Source organism: Siniperca chuatsi, linkage group LG11, assembly GCF_020085105.1.
Source record: "Siniperca chuatsi isolate FFG_IHB_CAS linkage group LG11, ASM2008510v1, whole genome shotgun sequence".
Lineage (NCBI taxonomy): Eukaryota > Metazoa > Chordata > Actinopteri > Centrarchiformes > Sinipercidae > Siniperca > Siniperca chuatsi.
Window position 1 is genome coordinate 6,917,516 of NC_058052.1, and position 14,403 is coordinate 6,931,918.

A 14,403-nucleotide genomic window follows, 5' to 3' on the forward strand; every position below is an offset into this window, starting at 1 on the left:
CTGTAATACTTGAAATAATTGTGCAATATTCTCAGTTTAATACTCCGGTGCAATATACTCTGTTTTCAGTTGATATTTATTCATACTTCTATTACTGCTGTGCAATATCCACCGTCTCATAATCATCTTAATAAGCTACACTTAACTTGACAGTACTCATTATTGCACTATTACCTCTAAATCCACTTTGGTACTTACACTTATTTTAGCTTTTATACTTTATATCCACTTTGTACTTAATTTATCTTACCTGTATTATAGTGTATTATATTTTGATTTGCTTAGTACTTCTATTCCTTGTATTCTCAAGTGTGCACTGACGTGACAGTGAGCAGCTGTGAAGAAAGAGTTTCCCCTGATTTATTCTGATTGTGATTCTGATGTTATCAGATAAAATCACAATTGATTTTTACTTTGTCATGTCGATAATACAGAGCACTTTTTTCCAATTTTAATAGCTTCTGAAGACACAATTGTTTCTGTTAATAACATATTTAAACGAGTCACTTAACCTGCCTTGAGTTAAACTGAGGACTATAATCACCATCATATATTACAGCAGATAACCAGTTACACTTCCAAGGACAATTATTAGGCAACTATTCATTTTATTTTTAATGGCAATACTACTTGATGTACTAGGCTTCTTGATGTTCACAAGGCTGCAGTTGTTGCACATACAGCTACTGTACATGTTGGTGTGACATGAAAACTTTTAAGAAGTGTGTTTGCAGTTCCACTACTCTGTGTGATTTTGGAATCCTAATTATAATGTGTCCCCCATCAAGGGAATTTACCAAGCTGGGTATGACAGCATTCATAAATTATGAGTGGGGGAGGGGGGTTGATGACCTGGTACCTTGGAGATGCTGTTGAGGGAGTTCTCCACTCCCTTCAGCATGCTGCTGGGCCTCTCCTCCTGAGAGAGCAGCAGTTTCCTGTGAAGGCTGAGCAGAGCAGAGAGCTGCGACACACTGGTGCCTGCACAGGCAGAACTTAGGACCTCAGCCATCGTAGCAATAGTGCAGCAGCTCTGGGAATAAAACAGAAGATGGATGACGGAGCTGTAGGTAATAGCAGGAATTATAGTAGGTGATGATATCCTGAAGAATACCATTACGTAAGCGAAGATGATGTGTGGGCACAGACACAAAGAAAGGGACTGTGTTGTGCATAGAAACATCTGCATGGTGTGCTCAGTGGCAGCATATGGACCCCTGTTTCATACAATGTATTATATGCGGAACTTTCTATAGTGATGAGACTGAAAGTGAAACCTGATGATTAATCATTTCTATACATATACAAACACTGCATACTCAAAACAATGCCTACACACTCAGGCAGTGTAGCAAAAAATGCACATATGATTTGATGCACAATACCTGAAATAGGGCAAGGTATTGACCTGCCACTGCAGGGTCAGACTGGCCATGACACTCCAACATGTTGAGAGAGGCATCAGCCAGGATGGAGGCGGGCAGCTTGTGTTGGAGACACAGGCTGATGGCCTCAGCCAGTGCCTTACTGGCCTGTGCCAACAGCTGCTGGGCTCTATGCCTCCTGCGTTGCTAAATACACAGACACACACACACAAAATGCAGGCAGATTAACATCTCTGTACACTATAAAAGTCAATGCAAGTAAGTCTGCATAATCAATCATCATACACTGCACAGTGTATCTCTATCATTCTAGGTTATCGTCATAAGTCACCTGTAAAATTCTCGCATATATATTGCATCTAACTTCTTTCTACTCAAAGGATAGGTTTACATATTTTCAATTATATCTTAAAACATTATTCACATGCTCATATCTACATATCTATCTATTCATCCTCACTATACTGGCTGTTCAGAGATTCTTTCCTAACTTGTCTCCAATGTAAGTGATTGCGGACAAAATCCACAGTCCTCTTTTCCTGCAAAAATACATTCCAAAGTTCAGCTGAGACTTACTGCTGGCTTTTTAGTACAAAATCCTCAATATCTGTTTGCCTGGACAGTGTTGCTTTGGTGAACTGGCGACTAAAAAGACTGTAAATGTGGAGGAACTCCACTTAATTTGTCTAACTGCTGAAGCCTCATGTTAGCTTCAATTGAACTTTAGAATGCACACAGTGAGAAGTGTGGGTTTTGTTTCCCATCTCTTCCACTTGGTTACGTCAGGAAGGGACCTCTTCACATCCAGTGTGGGCAAGAGGAACAATTACAGCAGCCAATTACTTAAACTTGATATGTACATATGGGCATGTCAGTATTGTTTTAAGACAGACTTGAAAAATGTGAACCTGTCCTTTAGGTCAAACTCCAGAAAGACCTTTTTCCTGTAATTTTTAAATGTAGCTATCTTTACATTACTGTTTTATGTCAATGTCAGCACCATATTGGGAGTACACTCAACATTATAGCTTTCCTATAGCTTCAGTAACTTCATTAGGCCTCAGTATCTTGCTCAGTCAAATCAACATGAAGACTGAACTTTTTTCTATGCATACAATTAAAGTCATAGTCACTGTCATTTTTCTACTATAGCTTAAAAGCATGTTCAACTGGGATGTCACTGTTATTCATACTTCTAACCTATTTCCATGGTTCTATTTTTTTCCAGTGAAACTGATAGGACATTCAAATGTTGTATTGGCATGTTTAAGGTCAAACAGAGGCACATGCCTAACTTTTCCAGCCTGTACCCACAGCATAAAGACCTCTCTTGCATCAATGTGCAGTTCAGCCAGGTGTTCATTCCAGCCATGTCTTATTAAGTACTTTGTTTTTAAATTTGTAGGTAAGTTATTTCAAAATAGTTTAAAAGGGACAGAATGTTTCACACATAAGGCTAGGAAGTTATATTCTATTTAAAAGGTAATTTTGTCTGGCAACAATACTTTTAAGTCCCCCAATGACAAAAGCACAATAAATGAACTGATAAAGCTGTCTGTGAAGGCATTTATCTTCTTTTGATATGATTCAAATGGCATCTAGATATTAGGAATAATACATTTTGTTTCGTTACAGTCCATGTCAATGCAGTCACCCCAGTCAAAACTAAACCATACAACATTACCAACTGAATCTTACTTAATATTCTAAAATGTTGCCACATAAATAATACATTGCCCCTACTTTATTCTGCACCAAGTTTGATGTGGACAGTAGATCTCTCTGCTCTGACTTTCAATATGAGAACTATGCAGAGTGCCCAGAGATTTATCTCCGGGGATTTGAGATGTGAGGTGAACCTCTGTATAAAGACCTTAGATTAGAGATGAGTGAGAAGTGATGGGGTCACTTGTCAGGAGGTATGTACCTGCAGCTCAACAGTTTTGGCAGAGGTCACCCTTGGCTGTCTTCTGCTTGATTCTTTCTCTTTGTCTGAATTCTCCTCCTCCACGGGAACACCTTTAGAGTCAGACCCCGGCTCCTTCTGAAAAAAGTTAGTTCAAGATCACAGAAAAATGACCGTGATTAGTATAAAATCCCCTCGTGATCACAAACCATGAAGACCTAAGCTTTTCTGTCTTAAATTATCTAAGCGGACATCCATCTCTCTAATCCCCATAAGCTTTTCACCCTGTGTAGCAACTTTTTCCAGGTTATGTGTCCACTGGTGTGTACTGTATGTGTGTGCATCTGCATCACAATTCCCAAACAGGCCCGCAAGTAAAATCCCCAAAGATTTATATGACTTCCCATAATTAAGTAAGAGCATGTTAAAAACTTTTGTGATTTATTTCTGGTATGTTGTTTTTGTGGTCACAACATTTCTGAAGGCATATACAGACTTATTTCAAAATACTCAGACTAGAAAGCTCCCTCCAGGGCCACAAAAGACATTATACAACTGTTTTCACAGGCTGAGTAGTACTCATCATGACGAGTAAACTGAACTTCACGTGTACAATTGGTGGAGTGCCCCTTTTAAGAGTTAAAACGTCTCAGTATTTATTTTGGTTTATTATTTTTGTGTATTTTGTTCTTTGACGAATGTCTTTTTCATGAGTTGTCTTCAGCTTTGTTCCAGGTATCAAATCTGATTCAACAAGAAGTTTCATAATAGTAAAGTAATAGTAATAAAGTCAGTCAGTCACGGAATGAATTCATTACATGATGGTAAATATTCATTCACAGCACTGTTGGGTCATCTTGAGTGTTCACTTACTCTGGAACTTAAGCAGCATTCAGTTTGTACTGCTTATATAATCAGCAGTACAACTAGGACATTTGAAGTGATAAACAATCTAACTTTTAAATATTTTAGGGGTAGGATCTTTAGTGAAATATAACATCTTCTTGCAGTCCCATATTGTTATGAAATTTGTTTTTCTCCAAATTTTCCATGAAATGGTAGTTGTATCCATATTTTAGGATAACAGTCCATGTTGGTGTTACTGAGTTATTTGGCCCCGGACTTCTGATCAAAGGGATTTTGTATTTCAAAGGTATGAAGCTGGTGATATTAATAAATTGTTTTGTGTTTCCATTTCTAATATATTCAATACATTTCCTGATATTCTCCTGTGATTCTCTAAATAATGCAACAAATTCCACAGTTTCCCATCTGGAATACAGTGACCGTGAGAACCCTCTATGTACCAGACATGTCTACATGAGCATATTGTGTAAATTTATATATGAACATTTGTGTTGTCTACCTGTTTGTGTCTGTCCCAGAGAGCACACAGATATATGGGGTCCTCCTGCACAGCCAGCAATCTGAAGTACTTTCCCATCAGACTCAGGCAACAGGCTCTGTTTTCCATGTTATCCAGGGAGTGAGAACTGACTGCAGCCAGCTGGCCCAGAGCCACCTGTCCCAAGGTACTGCCAATATGCACCCATTCCTGGCCAAGACACAAGGAAGTTAAGGTCAAATGAGGAGATGGATCACAAGCAATGTACTTACTTGTACTATCATCTGACAAACGAGTATTTGGATACACAAACCTATGTTTTTTTTCTTTTTCACTAGGAAAAGCTGTTATAAAAGCTGTTCAGAAGCAGCATTGTAAGCAGCATTGTAAGATGGGAGGGAGGAGTGGTGTCTGTGGAGAAAACATGAAGTAAGTGCTCTAGTTTTAAATTTATCACAACAAATACCCTGTGTTATGAAGACAGATCCCTGTGCTATGAAGATGAGGGGGAGGAAGAAGAAAGTAAGAGACAATGAGAAAGCAATAAGAAATGGAAATATACTTGTCAGGTCTATATGATTATACCACTCATAAAGACCAATATAAGGGCTGCTGGATGACTGTACTTGCTCATGCTCACAGCCCTGCAAGCCTCCTAATCTAAAGTATTAATATTACATGAGCAATTTCCAACTTAGAGTTCTCAGTGATGCAATCGCTACATGTATTGAATGGCAATTAGCCCATTCAGAATGGATGAAAGTCTTATGTATCGTAACTGTCATGTGACTGGAGTTTTAGGGTACGGTAGTCTAATTGGTACGTATTGCGATTCTGGAAATCAAATCCTTATTTTTGTTTGAAAATCACATTATCCCATGAACCTTGGCAACTTTTCAAACATCTTATGCACAAAACTTACTCTACTGCTCTCCTAAACCAAGCATTCTAGTAAGAAATCCTACATAAATATTCTAAATGAAGGCAAAACACTCTCAGAACAGGTTCAATCCTGGGCAGTGGTGTCAAAAACATTGGTGGGAAGCCAACTTGGAATGCTATAATCACACAATCATAATCACAATCAAACAAGTGCAGCTCGCTGCTACACTTGTTTGATTGTAACAGTGATAATAATACATGCCTGTCCTGGCATCCTCTTTCAAAGCCAATAAAGCATTTTCAATTTCAAGAAATAAAGAGTGGAGGTGGTGAGGGGGAACGCCCTCAGAGCTAACAGAGAAGTTAAACAATCGCTGTAAATTGTTGGCTAGATTTGCTCTCAAGAGTCCAATAAAGTACAAAATTGCCTGGTGTTACTTTGCATGTTAGTGTCCCCGAGTGGCAATGATACACAACTAACCTGCACACTCATCTGATCTACATAGCATGTCAGACTCAAAATTGAACTTTCACTTGTTGACTTGTTTAGAGTAATATTTTGTATTTTTTGAAATGTAAATTTGTCACTTCCTGTGCCCTAAGGAGTTTTTGTCCTCAAGACTCTACCTGAAACTTGAAATAATTTAGGCACAGGGCAAATCTGAGTTACATGCGATGGAATGTTTCTATCTGTTCCACCCGGGCTTTGTCGTTCAGACTGATATTGCAGGTGTATATTTATATTTATTATATTCATCGAGTACAAAAAAAAATTCATCCATTTGTGTTGACTTTAATTGGTCATTGTAATGAAGAAATGTATCACCTAATAGATTTGTTGTGTGCAGTTTCATGTAGTGACTATTTTCTTTCTAGCAATAGTTCCTACATGAAACTGCTCACAACAAGGTCTGTGGATTATCTTAAATAACCGGGTCATGATTTCTGGAAGTTGACATTGCTGTTCAGTGTTCTGTTTCAAATGTATTTTTTTGGTGCTTTGAGCACCACAAGCCGAGTGCCATATATTCAAAAAAGGCAGACATCTCTACGGCCGATATCTCCAAAACTCGGCAACTCACACCAAAACAATCTAGATGGATAAATAGCACTGCAGGTAAGAGGAAAAATATGTATTTTTGATTTTGGGGTGAACTCTCCCTTTAAAGTGTTTTTAGTTTGATTACATCGAAATAGGTATAAGGTTTCACATTCGACCCAGGTTAGAGGTACTTGTGCACTGTCTAACCTGTTCTATAGAGTTGGGCTCAGGTGTGCAGTGTGTAAACTCCTCCAGTGCTATCTCAGCAGAGGTCTTCCTCTCCTGGGCCAGAGCTTGGCACTTCTTCTCAGCACAGTGCTCCTCCAGCATGGCCAGACAAAATTCTGCCAGGGCCAGTCGCAGGCGCAGTAGCCTCCGCATGGCTCCCAGTGACAGTCCATGACTCTGGCAAGGATGAAAGCACCAGCGTAAAAATGAGAACATGAACTCAAAATTATAAGGACACACATGCAGTAGATCATAAAGGAAAACACACATCTACAGTATACACATCAGTATGTATAAGGCATGTGTAAATGATAAAGAGGCCGGATAGGATTCAGGAGTGGGATGTGATGATGAGTTCACAGACAAATAGCAACTTAGGCTAGATGTGTGATCAGATATTGTGAGACATGGTAAATGAGAAACTTGGGCAATGGTCTGAATGAGACTGAAAACCACTCATTTGAAGAAGATCGAATTGAATATGGAATAAAAGATAGCCCAGCTCATGAAGATGAATAAATGAGCACGATTTCAGTGATAACAGCTGTTGTCCCTTGTTTCCAATGCAGGTTGGATGTCAAAATTTACTAGGGCAGCAGCACCATCTGCTGAAAGCAAACTGCTACAATGCAGCCTCCAGTGGCTGACTCATCCATAGAAGATTTAATCAAAAACTCCATACAACAAGAATTTGCACCAGGTGGGAGAGTTTTTCAATCAATATTCTGCAGCCATTGTTATGCCAGTCCATCTCTGGCACTGAAGCCCGCAGATAACCTCATCTGTATGAGAGCTTGTATAGTGTCTGAATAAGATATGATTATAATACCCATCTGCTCCATCTGCTGTTGACAAGTAAAAGTAATGGAGGTTTTATCTGTTTGTGTCAGAACATTGTTAAACTGTGGTCTGAGATACAAACAGCAATACACACATGCATATTTAGCTAGGATATCACACAGCCAAGAATCCCAGAATATGACAGTGGCACTACAGGACCTTAATAACCTCATGCAGCAGCTTAATTGTGATTCTGTCAATTAGACTCTTTAGGAAATGAACATGCGGACAAAACAAACAAAGCCTCTCTGTTATTTAGCCATAAACAGGGCTTTTCACAGGAAAATACTTTCTTCTCTCAACGCTGAACAACATGCTTGGATACTCTAAATAGGATCATTTTGCCATCTGCACATGTCCTTAATGGGCCAACAATTTTAGCCAGAACTCTGCTTCTGGGCTAGAGTATAACAGCCAAGCAATGTACTTCCACAGTTGTTCAAAGCGAGTTTTAAAATGAGTAATGCCTTCTCCTCTGTCCAGTAAGTCATTTCTGGTGTTCAATTTATGCCATGTTCTCTGCTGATCAGTATCCTCAAAAGAAAGTTAATTAGAGTGGCTGTGGCTGGTTAAAAGTGTGGATAATAGAAGATAGAATGTTTCTCAGAATGTGAGGGATGAAATGCCTCCCAAGGTTTTTGAGAGGGCATCATCACAATGAAAGATGGATTTTCAAGGAACATGCATGCACTTTATTTACCTCCTCCTGTGAGGGGAGCAGCCTCTGAGCATTCAGCACCACATGTTCCTGTTCTGTAACAGCTAGCTGCATTTGGGAGACGCCGTCGAGCAGGAAGCGCCGTTTGTCCTCTGTATGAGTAGTATGGTTGGCTAGGATTCTTTAGAGCAATATTGTTAAGGGTGGTCAAAGACAGATAAAAGAAAGTATGGTTGTGTGAGTGAGACAACAGATGTTCCTGAGTCACATAAAGCATGTGAGAGTACATCGGGCCACATGCAAGAACTACTACTACGACCAGATTTGTTCTTATTTGGCAAGTACGAGTGTTGTAGATGCATGCAGATGGTCTGCATTTCTACACAGGGGAAAAAACACTAATTTGACCTGAAATCATATTGCCTGAATCTGAATGAATTAAATATGATAAATAAATTAACTAAAATAAAACATATAATTAAGACAAACTTAATGTAAAAATTTACATTCTGTTTTTAGATTGTTTTAGACTGTTTTTAGATTTTATGATTTTATTACTGTTGGAAAATTCTTCTACTCAGACAGCTGCCTCAGGGTTTTTATGCAGGTCATCTTCTGTTGCACCGGCAGTGTAACATCACCTACTGTAGGTTATAATATTCTCTCGTATAAAATAGCTCCATGACTGTCAGATCCCCCTGATCACCTCATATTAGTCATTGACAACTTTGCTTTAGAAAGAGTTTTTTTTAAGCATCTAACTTGCTGATGTCTGTATTCTAAATGTTTTCCAATTGTTTTGGGTCCCCTATTACGACTACTGACTCTGCTAAAGTTGTTATCTTTTTGTTGGCTGATTTCTGACAGCAGGACAGTGTGAAAATCTTCTTTTAACTCTTTGGTAACATTTTATTCAGCCTTGTATGGCAATTTTAGTAGTGTCAATTATGCTAATGGTCAAATCTCACGAATGTGCACCTCCTCATGAACAAGTGGCATCATCAGGCTGAAACAAGTGATTTATGACAAGTTTCTCCAGTTTAGAGAGTTTGGTGAATCCAACTTGGAACACTTGAAAAAGTAAGAGAGGTTCAGGATATGAATAACAAAAATTTGCATGAGACCCATTGTGTGTGAGTCTGGTAGGTAGGTGTAATAGTAGTATGAAATAATTCTAAAGTTTAACTTTTATGTGCTGACATTCAAGATTTAACTGTCAAAACCCATCTACATGCACACAAGTAGACTAAAAATTGTATTTGCATACGGCATATAGTGTGGTTTAAAGAATATTCCATTTGCATTTACACTAACATTCAGGTCTGGAGTAACTTCTGACTGACTAACCTCAGACCATGTGCGTACTCTACGTGTGCCTCTGCTGCTTGTTCTCTGTAGCTGAGTTTAATGAAACCACTGGCACACTCTTTGAGTGTATCACATGCGGCCATCAGCTTCTGGACAACCTCAGGGCTGAGCGTCTCTCCAGGTTCACCACCACCAAGGGCACCTATACATTCAATGGCACCTCTGGAACACAAAACAACATATTCCATTAGATCAGGATTACTTGAATGCATGTTTAAGTCTATTCATGATACATTAAGACTCAAGGGTGGATATTTACTAAGCGTGTTGCAAATTACCATCAGGGCCACAACATTTAGCATCAAGACAATTTGTTTAATGTGTACATTCTTTTTACCCAAACTGGACAGTGCGCCTTCAAAATAACAGAAATCTTAATCAAAGACAACACACCACTGACGGTCATCTTAACCAGAAAAAATTACACATTTAGCAGGTTTGACCACAAAAGATTGGGGTTACCTCATCTCTAATGAAGTGATCAAGAATGTGAGTTGTGGGACTCGGTTTACCCGCTGCTCTAGAACCAGCTTCAGAGCCCCACAGCCTTGTTTAATAATCTGATCAACCTGTGAAAGAAGGATGAGGCATGATGGGGAAAAGTATTCACAACAAAAATAAGGTAATTGTACTCCAGATGGTTGTTAGAAGGCAGTGATTCTATACCTTGGTGTGTGCATCTTGGTCTCTCTGGCCTACCACAGCTCTGACCTTGGTGAGTGTGAGCTGGTACCAGAACTCCTCATCCCCACCCATGGCTTGGGCTTTGACCAGCAGGATCAGAGCCTGGGCATAGTTCTGCTCTTCACAAGCCAGAATGGCCAGACTGAGCAAACTTCTTGCCATTGCTTTCTGGTCTCCAAGCTCCTTAACAGAGACAATTTGAAAAAGAAAGTTAGTTAAAATTAGTAGACCATTGCAGTAAATATTTCTAATATTTTAGTGGGCATAAATTATTGGCCAATAGTAAGTGTATTAGTGTCAACAATAAATTGTAGGTTAACATTTTCTTTCACAAAACTATATATAATATTTGTCAGCATTGCAGATGTATATAATGGTTTAATCTGGTATGCCAAGATGGTAAAACAATGTTGTTTTTGAAAACTCAATGTGAGCAAGACTGATTGGTCAGATTCTATTTTACTGTCAGAGTCTGACACTGTGGTCTTCTTCTGTTTCAACTCACCATAGCCACCAAGTGGGCCTCTGCCAGGAGCTGCCTGGCTGGTTGATAGAGCCCCATGCTGAGGCAAACCTCAGCTTTGTCCAGCCAAATGTCCTGAGCACACACATCCATATTCTGTCGCCCAGACCCAGCCTTTTCATCCACCTGAACCTTCTGAAAAATCACCAAGATATAAGACAATTCACTTTTTTTCTAAATTGACTCAAACTGTAAACGGATGATGACTTTCAAAGCTGTCAACTTGTTAACAGGTTGGATGCAAGACATTCTGGATGCATACACACCATCCAGGAGAAAGCCACATACATAAGTGCAAAAACACTAACAAACACCACCATGTGAAAAACTGTGCAACAGAAAAAAAACCTTCCTTTTGTGCCCTGCTAGGATTCTATAGGGTTAAAGTCTATGGAATGAGCCCTGTAGATTTTAATATGAAATTCACTCCATTAACAGGCTAGAGTACTGTACACGGAGAAGGACAAGAAAAGTCCTAACCATAAATAATCATCATAAAATTTGAATTACAGCTCCGCGGTTGTATGCCTCCGCCAACCAGTCAAGTTGCAGTTTACATCCATGTCTGTCCAGACTCATATAATCACTATATTGATGATACATATGTATGATTCCAGTGAATATACAATGTTGAACTGATTAATGAAGCATTATCATAGATGTATTGGCTAAACAGGTACACATGTACTTGATTACTAAGTAAAGATGGATTCTTATAGGGTATAGCTACACAAAATGTGGTGCTTTTATTTTCTCCTGGCATTTTTAGATGTGAAGCCTATGTATGAGCTGTAGGTGAAACTCACTCACAGGATCGCAATTAGCTAGATGCGCTCCAATATGTTGTTTGCAGTAACGTGATTCCGATGATGACGCTCGAAATTCAGAATGAGGCAGTGAAAGGCAGAATGGACGAGATGGAGGAAAGACTGTACTGTGCTAGTTATTGTTTACTCATTGTGTCATCCCAGTCAACATGTGTGTGAAATCTGGAATCGCCCAATTCATTCTTCTCTCTTAAGGTATGGCTAAAAATCTATTTTGGGGTCACAATGAAATGGCATTTCGTTCCTGTATACTCTGTATGTAGAAATGACAATTAAACAAACTTGAACTTAAAAAATTACCTTTGACCTGTGAGTCAAAAGCGTCACCGATTCAGTGTCCGATCAACTGTGAAGTGTGGTCACAATCTCCCCTTCTGTTCCTGAGTTATGGTGTTGAATAATGGCCAAAAAAAATCTTTTTCCAGGACATTATGTTGAATTGACCTTTGTCAATCCAATTAAACATCTGTGTGAAATTCTGTCATAATTACCACATTAATTCTTGAATTATGGCCAAAAACGTGTTTGTCAAGGTCATTTTTAGGTCACAGTGACCTTGATCTTTGAGTCAGTCAAAGACATAAAAAATGATCATCATCTCACATTCCAGGTTTATGAGACAAGTAAACCTCATATATTAATCGCCCATCGCTCGGTGTTATTATAAAAGTACTAATTACAGCATAAAGTAAATTTCCTTCACCCAATATAGGTCACTTGTGGGCGCCTACTAAAACATCTAAATGGTCATTTCTTTAACTTGTAAACCCAGATGAATGTGGAGCATTTGATGCAGAATTTAAAATATAGATATATTTATTTTGTGAAAAGCAGACTGACCTGAATGTAAGCTTTGTAAAGGCCTCTCCTCTCCTGTGAAAAAGCAATTGCTTTGTGGCACCTGCAATCATGAACATCATATCATAGGTCATTAAAGCAAAAAGTACAAACATTAAATCTTTATAGCTGAGTTAAAATACCCCATCTGTTCTTGTTCTTGGATTCTACTCAGATTCAGGAGCTTCTCCTGATATGGTGAATGCGTCTCCAAACCCAGCTCACAACAGGTCCTCACAATTCTAATTAGGTGAAAAAAGAGCAACAAGAAAAACATACAAAATCATTACATAAAATTTTCCGTTGGAGATTTGGGTGTGTTATGTTAGTAGCGGCTAAAGCAGCCTGGAGCCGCTAGCCTCAAGCAGAGATGAGGAGTGGGCTACATAGGTCTGGTAAGCTCACCTCTCTAACTCCACACCCACCAAGTGACTTGAGTACATTAAACAGATTTTGCACAGTTCCCTCTGGAGCCACATAAGGATTTACCGTAAAACTTCAATTAAAGGCCGAGCCCTAATTAAATGTCAAGTCCCTTTTACTGGCTAGGTGTGGCTACACGTTTTGACAAATAAATGCAGGTCTCAATTAGACGCTGGGTCTGTTTTTTATTGAAGTTCTTTGGATGTATAAAACCTCTTAAAGCCCATCAGGATCGCCTGCTTGAGCTGGTTCTAAGCTGCTTAGATTGTGCATACAAATATTAAACTTTTGTCAATATGGACATGCTACACATCGGTAGATCGGTTAGATTCTCTACAATTCAATCATTCTGTTCATTTTACAGAAAGACAAAAAAAAAGAAGAAAAAGTGGTGATTCCCTACCTTTGAAGAGGTCATAAAGTCCATTCCTTGATTATTTACCGTATTTCCCATCTTTGCTGAGCAAATAAAAGCCTGGGCTGCTAATTGAAGTTTTACGGTATACAACATTTCTCTCATATGCAGTACTACTCCCCAAGACCTGTAAACAGACTTTGATGTGTAAAATCTGTGGATTTCCCCTTTAATTTATCAGTGTTTTTACCTAAGTCGGTAGAGGTCAGAGAGGCTCCTCCTATCCAAAAGGTCATGAGCAATGGTCTCAGCTAGATGGATTATGGGCAGCGTCAGGTGGTTGAGTGAGAGTGAGTGAAGCTCTTTTTCCAGCAGGTTGAGATAAAACAGGCTTTGTGTCTACAGCCAAACAAACATAGGGAAAACATGAAATAAAAATCAGATTTCCATGGGGGTACCTTACATTAATACTATCCAGTCTTTTATCAGAATAGGAAATGGCCCATGATGCCACCTGTTTGCTCAATTTCCTAATTAATTAAATCCAATCTCATCACATACTTCCATCCCATTCTTGTGGTAGATCCATAAATGAATTACATATATTTAATTCAGAATACTGAGGTTTTAACTTCATCCAACATCTTAATTGGACCCACACAGATCAATAAATTCCCTTCCTCTTGACCAACAAATGACAGCTTCTTAGAGCGACATTGTTACCAAGTCAATGCTTTGGGCAGCTGAGCCTTTGATCCTGTACAGCCATACCATCCCTGCTATGTTGAAAACAAGACTCAAATCAGAGACAGTACCATAGACGGTACTGGTTATGGCACGGAGAGAAATATGAAGGATAGGTATGTAATCTTGCCTGCTTTGTAATGCTGTGTGTATTGATACAGTGGGGGTTACTGTTGGTTCCGAAGATCTGCCTGGCCTGGTTAGGACAGACGTAGCAAGCCCAGTCCTTCGGGGTAGAAGGAAGTGCCTGATCCAAGACAAGAGGTTTAGGTCTCTCTTCTGCAGGGGGAGGCTGGTCAAACAGATTAGACACAGAATTATAGTTTGTTGTTATTACTAGAGTGCAGTCAACATTT

General features: G+C 39.1%; 1 protein-coding gene across 7 annotated transcripts in view; it reads right to left on the reverse strand.

Moving 5' to 3' along the window:
- The window catches only part of LOC122884637 (cilia- and flagella-associated protein 46), a 66,189-nt gene that overhangs the window by 17,091 nt on the left and 34,695 nt on the right, over nt 1-14,403 (reverse strand). For all 7 annotated transcript variants that reach the window (XR_006379934.1, XR_006379935.1, XM_044214791.1 and 4 more), the window contains 14 exons: nt 14,178-14,339; nt 13,554-13,702; nt 12,669-12,767; nt 12,529-12,589; nt 10,844-10,996; nt 10,321-10,521; nt 10,117-10,223; nt 9,634-9,816; nt 8,329-8,467; nt 6,768-6,965; nt 4,658-4,846; nt 3,313-3,429; nt 1,386-1,571; nt 860-1,033 (listed from right to left, as the gene is read on the reverse strand). Coding sequence is in view for 5 of the 7 variants with exons in the window: in XM_044214791.1 (XP_044070726.1) it covers nt 860-1,033; nt 1,386-1,571; nt 3,313-3,429; nt 4,658-4,846; nt 6,768-6,965; nt 8,329-8,467; nt 9,634-9,816; nt 10,117-10,223; nt 10,321-10,521; nt 10,844-10,996; nt 12,529-12,589; nt 12,669-12,767; nt 13,554-13,702; nt 14,178-14,339 (2,118 nt within the window). In the remaining 2 variants the exon portion in view is untranslated. The remainder of the gene's footprint in view (nt 1-859; nt 1,034-1,385; nt 1,572-3,312; nt 3,430-4,657; nt 4,847-6,767; nt 6,966-8,328; nt 8,468-9,633; nt 9,817-10,116; nt 10,224-10,320; nt 10,522-10,843; nt 10,997-12,528; nt 12,590-12,668; nt 12,768-13,553; nt 13,703-14,177; nt 14,340-14,403) is intronic.